Consider the following 15,056-nt stretch of genomic DNA (forward strand, 5'->3'; position numbering starts at 1 on the left):
AATAAAACTGTTTGAGGAAGTACGGGAGCAAGACCAAGATAAGTTTCTTCTTAAATAAGAGAAAGTACACCTTAAAGAGGGGGAATTGTACCTTAGAGAAAAAAAAAAAATGCTTCAATTGGAATAAGAGAGAGATAAAATAATTTTTGTTGATGGATATAAGTCAATTGGATGAAGATGGGCAAGAATATGGTCGCCGTTGCAAGAAAGCAATAATTGAAGGTCGCATTGACACTCTTTGTTTGTTAGTTCTTTTACTTTTGTAGCCCATGCTTTTAGTGTAATTTATGTCCTATTTTGTTAGTGCAAAAACTTGTATAGAATGAACTCCATGCTCTTTTCAAGTTTTTGAATACTGTTTGTGGTATTTGCACCACATGAAGTTATTTCCTATTTTGCTAGGCCAGGACTTGTACCACATAAAGTTATTTTTGCTACTATAAGATTTTATGCTTTATGATTTAACTATGACTTTGAATGAAAATGCATGTATTTTGGTGTCAAAACTGTGTCTTAGATGTTGTTCTCATTTTGGTGACAAATTAGTTATAGTACGTTAGGTATTAGTCTGGATCATTCAATGCATCCAATTGATTAAGTGTTGGATGATTGAATTGAATATTTGATCTTTGAATATTAGTCTGGATCATTCATTGCATCAGATTGAGTGTTGGATCATTCATTGTATATTTAGTGTCGGATCATTCATCATTTGATTGAAAATCAACCATGACAACACAAATATTTGATTTTACAACACATATATGTTTAAGCTAAATCCATATACTACATAAAGGAAGAGAGAAGTAATTGAAATATCATACTAAAAATAAGTAGTTAAAAATATCCATGTGAATGTTGTGCTTGGCTAACGAAAAATACTACAAGCATTGAAGAAAAATGACTCACCAATAGTTCCTATGGCTCGTTGTGACTAAATTCATTTGTTGCCCAGGGTGTCACTAGTTCAAGTGGTTCATTGAGTTATTCATATTTGAATTCTTCTGTGCTATTGTTAGTCCGCTCATCTTCAATGATCACGTTATGTAGAATTATGCGTGTCATCATAATGTCTTTAAGCGTTTCAAGTTTTTAAAATCATGCAAGTCCAAGTACTATTGCAAATAGTGCTTGAAGTACTCTAAACGCTTGCTTCACATATTTCCTTGCTGACTCTTGGGTTGCAGCAACGTGTTTTCTCCTATTCCCTTGCAGAGATGAAATTGTTTTCATAAATGTCACCCACTGTGGATATATGCCATCAGAGATGTAGTATGATCATTTGTTAATAGGAGAAGCACACCTTTGAGCAAGGTCAGAAGATATAAATGACATTTCCAGCACGTTTATATAATTATGAGACCCAAACAAACCAAAAAAAGCATGTCATATCCAAAAGATCATATGAAGCCATTGCTTCCAAAATAATAGTTGGTTCGTGAATATGACCATAATACATACCTTGCCACGAAGTCGGGCAGTTTTTCAATTTCCAATGCATGCAATCAATGTTTCCCAACATGCCTAGAAGTCCACGGTTTTTGCCTTCTGTTAACAATCTAGCAACATCTTTGTTATTGGGTGACCTTAAGTATTATACTGAAAAAAAACTAAAATCATCGTTTGAACGAACCTTTTAAGACTCTATTACGGTGGCTTCTCCAATCTTCAAGTATTCATCCATAAAATTAGTTGTAACACCATATGCAAGCATCCTAATTGTGGCAATGATGACTCTGATGAGTATTGAATGTTGCACATTCAAGCCCCTTAACTTGCATATATTAGCCTTTTAGTTTCATTGTGATATGATGTTTTGCATTGTTTTTATATTAACAGCACTCTCAGGAACCAAGGGAAAAACATGACAAGACAAGTGAGCTCGAGCACAGTTCAGGTACGCTCGAATGCATCAGGCACACTTGAGGCTCAAGTGCAGCAGGAAGAGTCGCACGCAGGGCACCATCACAATGGGCTTGAGTGCACATCAACTAGGCTTAAGCGCAACCTGAGCTTGAGCGCAATAATACCTGGGATCAAGTGCAGTTGTGCAGTAGAGTTGATAGCAAGATACCAAATTCACTTGAGAGTTGTTTTACGATTTCTTGTTGGATTATATTCTTATATGTAAAAACCCATGAAGGATTTCACTTGTCATCTCTATAAATACCCTAGACTCGTCCAGATTAAAAGAGATCAGATTAGTATACATTAAAGAATATAAATCAATAAAATTAGAGGCTAGGGTTTTGGAGAAAAAGTGAAGAATTTTTAGCAGCAATTTGGGATGGATTGCTTTTCGACAAAAATGATTTTCAGTGTTTCCATGGGAGGCTAAACCTTCCGTAGTGTACTGATGTAGCCATTTCCAAGTCGTAATGGTGTAATTGTGTTTTATCTTGGAAATTTTATTAACATGAGTATTGCTTGTTTAATCTTGAGATTATTTCTAATGTTTATATTCGATTTTGATAAATCCTTTATCTTGTTTTAGAAAATTATTTATCTTAATTGAACTCAACGTTCATATTTTCTGTCATTATGTGAAAGATGATTTTACAATGGTTTTAATGGACACAAAATCAAAAGTGTTTGATAAGCCATGCCTAGGAAGAACAAATTGCTTTACACCCTAGTTAGTTTAATTTAGGTAAATTGATTTATGCTCGCAGAAAAATGAGTTATACTTATACCTTGATTATGTGTAAGCTAATTACGATATTTGATATCACATGCCTAGGAATAATGAATTGTTCTACACCCTAGTTTAGGTATAACTTTCATACATTGCCGAAAGATGAACTATGCTTATTTCTTAAAAATAATTTTCTTGATGACATCGTTGACAAACACATGAGTCATAATATTCATGTATGTGAAATTCTCGTGTTAAATGCAGTTTACCATTATGATGAGGTTAGATGTGAGATCAATTCCATATATTTCTCCTGATTATTTTACACTTTCATTTACGTTTTACTTTAGTAATAATTGTTATAAACTAAACAATTCTTTCTCTCGATGATATTACAATTAATCTTGATAAACTTAACAATACAAACCCAACAATTCTTGAGGTTTGACACCCCCACATAGACCATTTCTTACAAGGATTCGTTCTATTGTAAGTGGTTTTTATTATTGGTACACTCCACACCACTTTGGGCAGTAATCTTCTGAAGGGAAGAAAAATCAAGCTTTTTTAAACCATCTCTTCTTTGGATAAAATACGGATCATGAACTTCAATCGTATATTGAATACGGCAAAAAAGGTCATAACTCATTCAAAATCACCTTCGAAAAAATTTGTGATGATATATTGGTGGTTTAGCAAAATAGTCGTGAAAAAGTTCTTTCCCGGCTTGCAAGCGATTATGCCGAATGAACGTGCAACGTTTTTTAGAACAAACATGTAATGTTGATCTTTCTTCTTCCATAGCAAGATTTGCAATTATCTTCAACTCTTCATCAGAGTCTGACTCCATAAGAAGCATTTTGTAAAACGAAGAATGAGCCATAACGAGAAAACAAAAATTGAAAGTGAATATGAGTTTTGTAATTATCTGCTTAGAACTTTGATCAACGTGAGTTGTTCATGAAATATCTAAAAGTTCGTGAACAAACAAGCAATCGTTGGTTCATTGAATTTAAAAGTGAGAGCAAATTGGGTTGAATTCAACCTGTTGGAAATAGTTATTTGTCTTGTCTTCTTTATTATCCATTAAGTTATGCATTCAATTCTGCATGTATTATGTGTCTACTAACACCAATTCAACGTGTTTGTTTGTTCAAGACATGGGTGTAGTTGCTGTTGACGTGAAAGGATTAAAATATGGGTGTAGACGTGTAGCTGTTGTTGATGTTGTAGTTTTTGCTGAAATTTCAATGTAAAAGCTTGTTTCTTGATTAGGTAGTTGCAACATTTTAGTTTTAGTACAATACTCCATGTTTTTTGTTTTTTACATGGGTGTAGACGTGTTGAAGTAATTGATGTTGTAGCTGCCACAGAAAATTTAATGCAAAAACTTGCTTAAGCTTCTTGATTAGGTAGTTGCAATGTTTTAGTTTTGGTACAATACTCCATTTTTATTTTTTATTTTTTACATGGGTATAAATGTGTTGAAGTAATTGATGTTGTAGTTGCTGTAGAAAATTTAATGCAGAAAATTTAATTCTATAATTTGTTCATTTTTCAAACTCCATGCAACGTTTTAGCCATTTGGTGCAACTTTTCATGGTAGTTGAAGTTGTTAAGAAATGGTTACTTAAAATCAATAAAAAAAAAATATATTTAGTTAAAATAGAGAAATATTTAGAGAGTTTGATATATGAAGTTTCTTAAAAATAATAGTTAAAATAACAAAAGAAGAATTTTAAGCTAAAATTTGGAGAGCTTGTTGGGATGCTCTAATGAAATTACAATACATGTCTTCAACATAAAAAAAAATAGATAAAAATTACAAATATATAAAATTATTATTATTATTTTAAAAAAAGAAAAGTAGAAGAGGTGTGGTTGGAATTGTCAATATTTGATTGCCTAAAGCATGTCAAAATTAGCAAGATTTTTGTCCCAAAAAAAGTGTGGAGTATCAACTTTATGTTTGTAAATGTGATATTCTTGGAGTTTTTTTTTTCGAAATTTGTAATTACCATTTCTTGTTTGCGCTGCTCTCACCATGCTTACAATTGTGATGTGTTTGTCGTCAATAATATGGAAAACATGAGAGCGAGAGAGAGAGAGAGATTCATATGTACCATTTACGTGAGGTTGAAGCTGCCAAAGCTTTAACATATCCATAATTTCCCTTCAAGTAAATCCTTAATAAAATCGATGGGATGGGTTCAAATATAAATGAGGGGCTAAATAACATAGAGCCAGAAGAATCTTAATGCTTATATATAATGCCCGGAGTTCAGGGGCGGAGCTAGCATTTGCAACTTGGGGGGGCCAAATTGAAAAAAAAAAATTGGGAGGGGGGGGAGGGAAATTAGAAAAAATAAAAATTAGGAGTAAAATCTAATTTTTTATTTTTTAGATTTTTTTGTTTGGAGAACCCTGGAGCTTGGGGGAGCCAAGCTCCTCAGTGGCTCCGCCCTGCTAGAGTTGGAGCTTTAATTCCAAAGCTTCCACAAAGCTTGAAGCCTAGACCCTTTTGTCTGCCTACTCTTTGAAGATAAACTTAAACGTGGTTGTTGAGCGCAAGTCATCTGTCGAGATTCGAATAGAAAGATTCAAAACCGTTCTCTCTATAATTTTTTTTTTTTTTTTAAAGAGGGAGAAGCTCTCAGCGTCGAGTAATTCTATAAGTCACTCTTGTGTCCCTCCAATAATGGTGTGGCTTTTAAAATCACAACTTGATCAAAATTCAATAGTGATCAATCACAAGCTTAATGATGGTTTTAAAAGTCACATCATTCTTAGAGTGACAAAAGAATGACTTCTAACATTACTCTTCAGCTTTATTTAGAAGTGTGAGGTTTTCTTCCCTTTGTTTTTTGTTTTTATTTTTTGGTTGTTTCGTTTGTTTTCCTTCCAAAGCGACAATCCCACCGCTTTAAGATCGGCTCCTCTCTACCCTCGTTAGCCTATGCTCCTCATCGTCATTTGTTTTCCACTAAGAGTGTGCCTTACGCGCTATCATTCAAAAGTAGATTTGAATTTTTTCAACTATATATGGTTTCCTCTGTCGTCCACCTCCTTAGACATGCCACTCCCACATCACCACCGACCTCATTGCTACACCGTTCAAGCCTTGTTACGGGTCTAAGCAATACCAACCAATCCTTGTTAGGAAAAAAGAAAAAAGAAAAAAAATCTAAAGGTTGATTGGTATTGACACATCAATATTGTGGGATGGTTGTATGATTAAAATGTAGTTTCAAATATTACTCCTTGTTATATATACTAAAAGAAATGTAGTTTCTAACATTACTCATATTTGATTCGCATGAAATTCATAAAATTCTCTCCATTAATTCTCAAAGAAATATCATTTACAAGGCACAAAGGCTTTAAATTTTGAGTACTTTGGCTTGGGAAGCACTATATAGGTAGACGTTTTATTCAGTTGTACTCACAAGTAACAAGTTTGGATGCATTTACATAAGTAAATGCTGACATTTCTAGTCTTTAAAGCCAATAATGTTCCAAGTAAAAGGAATATATGGCTAATATTTTGAAAAGGCAACAAACTAAAGAAAATACAAGAGAGGTTAGATTTTATGATAATTTAGAGATAATATCTTATCACATTAGAAGTGCTAAAGTCACTATCCACATACCATGAAACCATTATCCAAATATGCGAATAGTAATTTTTTACTAACCGCATCTGCATTCGCATGTGCGGATAGCAGATAGCAGACTTGAACAATTAATATCTGCTCGCATGTACACCCCTACAACCAACCGTCTGTTCCCGTGAGTGTAGAGTTTTTGACATAGTTCTGCCGGTGGACATATTTGTTTTGCAAGCAGTGGAGGGATGACATTGCAGCATGTCGCCAGCAAGTAATATCACTCGTCTTCACCAAATACCCTCAACGAGCACAACCACTCCATCCAACCTTATGACCCACACAAAGACAATCCAACACCGCCTGCAAGCCAAATACCCAAGCCCCACCAAACTTTCACAAATTCGTCAAAAACCCAAACAACAACAATATTTCGGCCAAAACCCACCATCCCCACCACATACGCACATAAGGTTGTAAACGAGCCAAGTTCGGGCAAGTAGTGCCTGTGTGAGCTCGGCTCAAGCTTGTGACAAGCTTAGGAATCTTGGCTTGGCTTGACTCGCCAAAGGAAAAACTTTGTGCGAGCTCGACCTCGAGCTCATCCATTTACTGAGTTGAGTGCCTTATCGAGCACTTGACTCGGCTAATGAGAGTGTGTGTGTGTGTGTGTGAGAGAGAGAGAGAGAGAGAGAGAGAGAGAGAGAGAAAATGACAGTTAATTTTGTGATTTCAACATCGTTGCTTCTCATCCGCACTTCTTTGTATAAATGAATGAATTAGGGAAGGATGAAGAGAAAACAAAGCAGCAAAAATAAAAGTAAATGATTTCTTCTAAAAGCTGGAGCAATCTCAGATGGTATTCATGTGGCCAGAATCTTTTGAGTCTACTTTTTGAATGCAAAGTAATAACTTTGAAATATAGAATTATTTCATCTCCCGAAGTGATCTCCTTCATGTCACCTTTTGTCCACATGGTGCACTAAGAGTGACCTTCTAGATTTCCTTAGCATAAGATAGAAGATAAGGAAGGGTTAGCTGTGAGAAAGTAGGAAGCTTGGTGAAGGTGCATAAATACTACATACCAGTTATTTAATGGTTGAGATGATTGATAGTTGTAGCTTGGTATAATATGACCGTTTGATGAGTGATTGCCAACAAGGATACCACTTAAAATTAAAAGTGAACAACTCATGTACTACTATACAATATGCATTGTTTGTATTAAAAATATTTTTATGTATATAATTCATATATATTTATATAACATATATTGTTGCTTAATATATATATTTGTTTATATTGATTATGGGCATAGAAACTATTTTTATTAATTAATAGATATACATATATTTATTAATTAATATGTACATATATAAATATATGCAAGTCGCGCTAATAAGCGAGTCGAGCCCTTATACGAGTATGTTCATAAACTTTAAACGGGCGAGCCAAATTTTATACGGATATGTATCTTTAATAATCGAGTCTAGTTTTATGTTGACGAACAACTCATTTACTAACCGAGTCGCGCACAAGCGGAGCTTTATTGAGCCGAGTCCAGGCGAGCTCATGGGTAGCTTTGTTTGTTTACAGTCCTAGACCTGTCGTACTTCACCAATACGGCGAAAACCAGTCCACCCCACCTTACTTAATCTCTCAGGCCGCGTGTCCAACGCCGTCAGACCACTCATAACTTGTGATGCTCCAAGAAAAATTAACCAGTTATTAATTCAACAAAGCGTCACCCTATTCCCATTTGGACGAAATGAAAACATAGTTGGGGCATTGTACTCTCAATAGAGATGGTATACAATAGAAGACTTCACTTATAATAACAAGATAGGCACTACGGTGGACACTTCCACTAGTTGAGGAGAAGGTGACGAATCATACCACCATAGATAATCATCAGAACAAAACTAAAAAGACATAACATAGATATACACCAAGTCAAAGGAAACTATTACAAACCAAGTCTAAAAGTACTAAAACATTAAACAAGTTTAACTAGAGCAAAGGTTAAGCTCATCAAGGTCTTCATTAGTCATATCACAATCTTGAATAATTTCAACAATAAGTTCATAGTCAATTTGATGACCCTTACTCCAGACACACTGAATTAAATAAGCACCATACAAGTAATCTAAGAATCAATCAATCTCCTAAACTCGCTCCGTTATCAAAAGGTCAGACAATCTAGGATCCAACTCCTGAAAAACAAGTCGGGCAAAGTACTAAAAAACAAGCATAGAAGGAAGAAGAAATTTATGGAAAAAAAAGGGTTTGAAGGGCGATAGGGACTAAGGTTAGGTGAGCCGCGATTAGGGTTTCAGAGAGAAAATGTTGTATTTATATGACTTGCTGAATTCAACGTGGGGTGGATCAGAATCTAAAATTTTTAAAACTTGGTATTGAATTCTAACTTAGCTCGGTTGGAATTTCAAAAGCATTATATATACTTTATGCAAAGAATATGAGATGAAGCATCATCGCTTCCATGTCCTCAATCACAACAGATTTAAGTATACAAAAAATGAAAAATTATTAAATTAGTCTATGAGGTTTAGACTTTGTCTTAAATTGATATTATGATCTTAAACATTCTTGTTGGAAGTTATTGTATCAAATTAATCCATTCATATAAGTTTTACCTATTTTTTAATGTAGTCCTTATAATATTATAATTTTATTATTAAATAAAAAAAAGGTGGTTTGGGAGTGACCAAACGACCACCAAATGGTCCAAAGCAAATGTTTTTGTTTTTATATATATATATATATATATATATATATATATATATATATATATATATTATAATTTTTAATTTGAAGCAAAAATTATAATTTTATAAAGGCTCTATAAAAAAAAAAAAGATCATAATTTGTATGAAATGATCAATTTGATCCAATAGCTTACCACAATGAGTTTTTAAGATAATTTATATTCTTCATTAATCAATTTGATACAAGGTAAAACTTTGAGGACTGATTTAATAAATTTTCTTATAAAAAGTAGAGTAATTCTACACGTATATTAAGTGTTTATAAAAAAATGAGGTTGCTTTTAAAATCATTATTTGATCAATCACACATCCAATAGTGATTTTAAAAGACACATTTTTTTTTTATGAACACTTAATATACATGTAAAATTACTCTAAAAATTATCTACATTGACAATCTTTGCCACATAACATCGTCAATTATCATAACTATTTTAAGTAGCAATTTTATCCTCATGCAAGATATTTTGGTAAAATTTTGAAAAGTGTTTTTTACATTTTAGAGTTTGAATATGGTCAAATTAGAAGTGTCTTTTTAGGTATTTATTAAAAAAAAAAAAAAAAAGAAGAGAAAAAAAGAAGTGTTTTTTAGGGTTACATTATGAAAAAGTGTTGTATATAGGATCCATAAAAGAAAATTCGTTTGGAAAATGGAAAATTTCTTTATATATATATATATATATAAACAGAACAGGGGACAGGTTAATCCCAATCCAGAACGAGATTGTACCTGCCCACAAACGCTCCTAGGGTTGGGTTAACGAAAACCCTAGCACCCTGCAAAAGGAAAGATAAATACCCCATTACGCCCCCATTTGCCTCCCCACTCCACTCTCGCACCCCCCAAGAACCCTAAAGAGAAGAGAGGAAGAGAAGCGCAACCATGGCTGAAGGACTAGTACCACGCGGCACCATGAGAGCCCACACCGACATGGTGACGGCCATCGCTACACCCATCGACAACTCCGACATGATCGTCACCGCGTCGCGCGACAAGTCCATCATCGTCTGGCATCTCACCAAGGAGGAGAAGGCCTACGGTGTGCCGCGCCGCAGGCTAACAGGCCACTCCCACTTCGTCCAGGACGTGGTCCTCTCATCCGACGGCCAGTTCGCGCTGTCAGGCTCCTGGGACGGCGAGCTCCGCCTCTGGGATCTCCAGGCCGGGGTCTCCGCTCGCCGGTTTGTGGGTCACACCAAGGACGTGCTCTCCGTGGCTTTCTCCATCGACAACCGTCAGATCGTGTCCGCCTCCCGCGACCGCACGATCAAGCTTTGGAATACCCTTGGCGAGTGCAAGTACACAATCCAGGAGCAGGACGGGCACACGGACTGGGTCTCTTGCGTGCGCTTCAGCCCCAACAATCTCCAACCCACCATCGTCTCGGCCTCCTGGGACCGGACTGTGAAGGTGTGGAACCTCACAAACTGCAAGATCCGAAACACGCTGGCTGGGCACAATGGCTACGTGAGCACGGTGGCGGTCTCGCCGGACGGATCTCTGTGCGCGAGCGGAGGCAAAGATGGCGTGATACTGCTATGGGACTTGGCGGAGGGGAAGAAGCTCTACTCGCTCGATGCTGGGGCGATCATCCACGCGCTCTGCTTCAGCCCCAATAGGTACTGGCTCTGCGCTGCTACAGAGCAGAGCATCAAGATCTGGGACTTGGAGAGCAAGAGCATTGTGGAGGATCTCAAGGTGGATCTCAAGACTGAGGCTGAGAAGGCCGATGACACCACCAGCAGTACTAAAAAGAAGGTATATTCAATTCGTGATTTTCTTATTTGATTTGATATGGGTTTTGCTGTTAGCTGAGTGGTTTCATCGTAGGGTTGCTGTATTAATTCAACTGGACACATTGGGTATCTGAAATCCAATCCTGTTTTAGTTGATAAATCATAATAGTTTGTATAATTCTGTAAAAAAATTTCCATGTCCTTTTTCATTTTTGTAGTCCTCGCTTAGACTCTGTTATTTAAAGATATTTAAATGGACAAGTTTTTTGTTTATAGGTGTACATTGATTTAATCTTTAGACCTTCGTATAGCATGTTAGTTTAGTTTGTCATGTAAAAATTTACTGGTAAAACATTGTGTCAATACTAATACTGCTGGTGTATAATAATTTGACGTGGTTATAGTTGGTGTAACTTGTTATCCTAAAACGTAGTGAAATGTAATAACGTGTTGAACTTCTATATCTATCATTTCTGTTCTAAAAATGTCTTGATTCTCTTGAATTATGTGGCCATTTATTTATGTTCTGACTGGTGAGTTGAATCATAAATCTTTTTTCCGATAATATTTGTGTGATTTCCCCGGATTGACTGCATTTTTCCCTGATTTTGGTATGGTAGATGTCAGATGATTCTGAGAAGTAAGTGATTTGATATGTGATAACTTTTTCTTTACTTGCATAAGATTTGGGTCTTTTAGTGGCACATTATTTTCTCTGTTCTTGGAATTAAATAATAAAAAAAGTTTTTGTTTTTGTTGATGGATTTTATTTTAGGAGTGTTAATGTTTTAATCTTCTTCTTTTTTTCAACTATTGAATTTAATGTTATTTTCTGGATTGATTTGCAGGTTATCTACTGCACAAGCTTGAACTGGAGTGCCGATGGAAGCACACTGTTTAGTGGTTATACCGATGGTGTCGTAAGAGTGTGGGGGATTGGGCGTTACTAGTAAAGCTTTGAGAAATTTCACATGCATTTCTGTTTTGAGAACAAACAAGTTACTCTTAATTGTAGCAGATCTTAAAGTTTTAGGATTTTGTTGGTTTATATTTATGTTGGACATGGCTTTGAGGCCAACGATGTTTTGGTTTTGTTTTCTATAACTAGATATTACTTTGTTTTTTTTTTTTTCCGAGCATGGATATGAAGTTGGTTTGCCTTCTTGCCTTGGTTTTGTTGCAGATAGACAGGCTGAACCCTTTTTTTGGTTCCTAATGGTATGGATCCTATTAGTTCAACATGATCAAAAGGGCTTGAATTCATTTGTTAGTACTATTAGTTCAGCATGATCAAAAGGGCTTGAATTCATCTGGTAAATATGTAACAGTTACTGTTGGTAGTGTTTCAAATTTGAGTATTCGATTCATATCATTCAAAGTTGGAAGATAAATGAATTTAGGGCATACCAAGGAAAGGGATGAGGGGAGGATGTGGCTCTGTTGGCCACTTTGTTGAATATGGATCCTCTCCATTTCTCTTCATTTGGTTATAAAGGAAGAATATAATTGTCTTTTCACATTCTCATAGTTATAAAGGAGGGGTATAGTTGTTTTTTTACTTTCTATAAAAATGTGAAAAGACAATTATGCTCTTCCTTTATAAGCAAAGGAAATGGATAGAGAAATTTAGAGAATCCTGTCCCACTTTGTTCATTCTGTATGTAGTCCTCTTCAGTAGGGGTGAAAAGACAGTAATGGTTAGCGGTTTGGGGGTGAGGGCCGCTAACTGTAACGCCGCCTCTGTGCCATTTTAAGGGGTTAGTGGTTATTAAACTTATAATCAATCTGAAAAAATGTTGACACCATGAATGGTGTACCTCAAGCTAGCTGATGGTGGGTTATTTGGGATGGAGGGGAATGGGGAAGAGAGGGCATCCCAGAACGCTGAGGAGGATCCGGAGGTCGAATTTCTTGTTGAAGACGAGGGAGGAGAGGTGGGTCTTGATCCAGTTCAGCCATGTCAAGCCTCGTCTTTTCTTCTGAAAGTGGCGCAAGCCGATCCATCTCAGCTTTTGAGAGAATGAGAAGAAACATGAAGAATGGGATCAAAGCTCAAAAGCAGCTACGAGGATTATTCTCTCATTATTACTTTTTAAAAATTTGTTGTTACCAATGTGCGGCAACCTGCTGAGCAATCAGATATTGAATTGATTTTTGAAAATATTGCAGAGATTATGAAGAGACGTTTCTAAGCAGCTGAAGACAGATATCTGCTTTGGAAAAAGAAGATTTTAGCAGAAAATCTAACTATTCAGTATTCATAGTTAACTAGGGTCGGAAATTACGCCTTATAAAGAATAAGTCACTAATTTAAATTCCCTCTTCTCTTTTTGTGTAGACATGTTAAGAAAAGAAAGAAGATTAAACGCCTGGTGCCATTTCAACGGTTAGAATAGCACGCCTGATGCGGTTTTTTATAGAAATCTCGGTAATGTCAATGATTTGTTATTCAAAGTACCTAGGGGTAGCAGTGGATTTTGGATTGACGATTCTGTGGTAGGGGTTTTTGTTTTTGTTTTTTTTTTTACAAGGAAGAAGTGTTATCACAAGTAGAATTGGTGGGATTTTTTAGTTTATGTGGGATGGAAAGTATTAATGATTTGTGCTTGGAAATGACAATGGCAGACGAGGAATGGGTTTGTATATATTTTAATATTTAAAATATATAATATACCAACTGCCTTGTTATAGGTGGTTAGCGGTTTTTCCAATCATTTTTAAAAGCGGTTAAGCGATTTACGAATTTAGGCGGTTAACGATTAACAGAGGGTTAATAACCGGCTGCCTTTTCAGCCCTACATAGTTTTTAAACATGATCAGAGAAATGTATAGGAAGCCTGAATTTGAGTGTTCCAAGCTTTAGAAACTACCGTGCAAAAGATTTAAATGCCAATACTTTTTTTGTTTTTTTTTTTTTTTTTTTAAATATTTAACTGGGTTTTTTGAATTCTTCAATCATAGCTTGTGTTTGGTTTCAATTTCTGCATGGAGCTCCCATAATTCCTCTTGATTGGGTTCAATTTTTGCTTTTACTTTTTATGTTCATCTTTCCAAAGATAACAAACGCCCTTCTAAATGACAAAAATTAGGGGTGTAAATTCGGAGTCGGTTTTTGGTTATTGGGCAAAACCGGAAACCGGCTCTGGGGTCCTCGGTTATTAAAAAATACTAGCCGGCTCCGAAACTAGGTAGGCGGTTAACCACTCGGTTAGTACGATTATCCATACCAGAGCACAAAATATAAATTTTCACATTTTTATTCACTTTCCCAAAAGACAAACCAGAGATTAATCATGGTCTTCATGGAATATTGCAAAATTCTGTTAAAGAGGCAATAACTGTTACTATCTAGGAGATGCTACGTGAATTATCTCCAATGTGGAGACGAAATATGAGGCGATCGATGTTTGAGATACCTTATTAACATACATTCAACGGAGACCAAGACCACCTACGTACATCCTTTAGAGTGCAGATAGTTTAAGTTTTTATTATTTTTGTATCCTACCAAAACTTGAGGAGCATGGAGTGCAAAGGTGAGGGTAGCAGGGGTAAATTCCTATTTTTTATATATTTTTTAATATATATATATATATATATATAAAACTCGGAGCCGGTTACCCGATTATAACCGTATTTTTAAGAATGTAATAACCGGTAGCCGACTCCGAGTACCCGGCTTAAAGTTATAAATAACAGGATACCAAACCGGTTTTTTAGTTTCCCGTTTACCCGAAGCTGGTTGGTACCCGGTTGGCGGTTACGGGTTCCCAACCGGTTATAACTGACCAGACTTACACTCTTAGAAAAAATGCTACATATCTTTTTTTTTTTCTTTTTTTTTTTTTAAAAAAAAGGGAGGAACCAATAAAACCCAACCCATTAAAAAAATTGGCATTTCTTATTTCTCTTTGAATATCGTGTTATTTGTAATTAATCGTATTTGCTAGACCAAAAAAGAAATGAGAGAATATACATAATATAAAAGGCTTTCATGTGCTGCCATTTGTACCTTCTAAAGGGGAAATAAAAACATGGAGTTGAATTACATCCTGCAATAAAAATAAATAAGATTTTATTGGTATTAATGTAGCTTTTGATTATAACAAGCCCAATGAAGGGTTTATATAGGTATTATTGAAAATTTCAAATAGAGAGAATAATAATATATCATGACAAATTTTTTTTTTTTTTTTTTTTTAAGTGTATCGAACTTATTTTTATTTTTATTTTTTATATTAAATATATAATATAAAAATGTATATTATTTATATATATAAAGGTAGGCGGTTA

General features: G+C 35.3%; 1 protein-coding gene across 1 annotated transcript; it reads left to right on the forward strand.

Annotated features, from left to right (window-relative positions):
- Positions 1–9,830: 9,830 nt before the first annotated feature.
- Positions 9,831–11,927, forward strand: LOC133865868 (small ribosomal subunit protein RACK1). Its single transcript, XM_062302376.1, has 2 exons — positions 9,831–10,785; positions 11,612–11,927. Exons 1-2 carry the CDS (start codon positions 9,910–9,912, stop codon positions 11,711–11,713), a joined length of 978 nt encoding a protein of 325 aa, XP_062158360.1. The 5' UTR covers positions 9,831–9,909; the 3' UTR covers positions 11,714–11,927.
- Positions 11,928–15,056: the final 3,129 nt, after the last annotated feature.

The sequence above is a fragment of the Alnus glutinosa genome, chromosome 4 (genome assembly GCF_958979055.1).
Source record: "Alnus glutinosa chromosome 4, dhAlnGlut1.1, whole genome shotgun sequence".
NCBI lineage: Eukaryota > Viridiplantae > Streptophyta > Magnoliopsida > Fagales > Betulaceae > Alnus > Alnus glutinosa.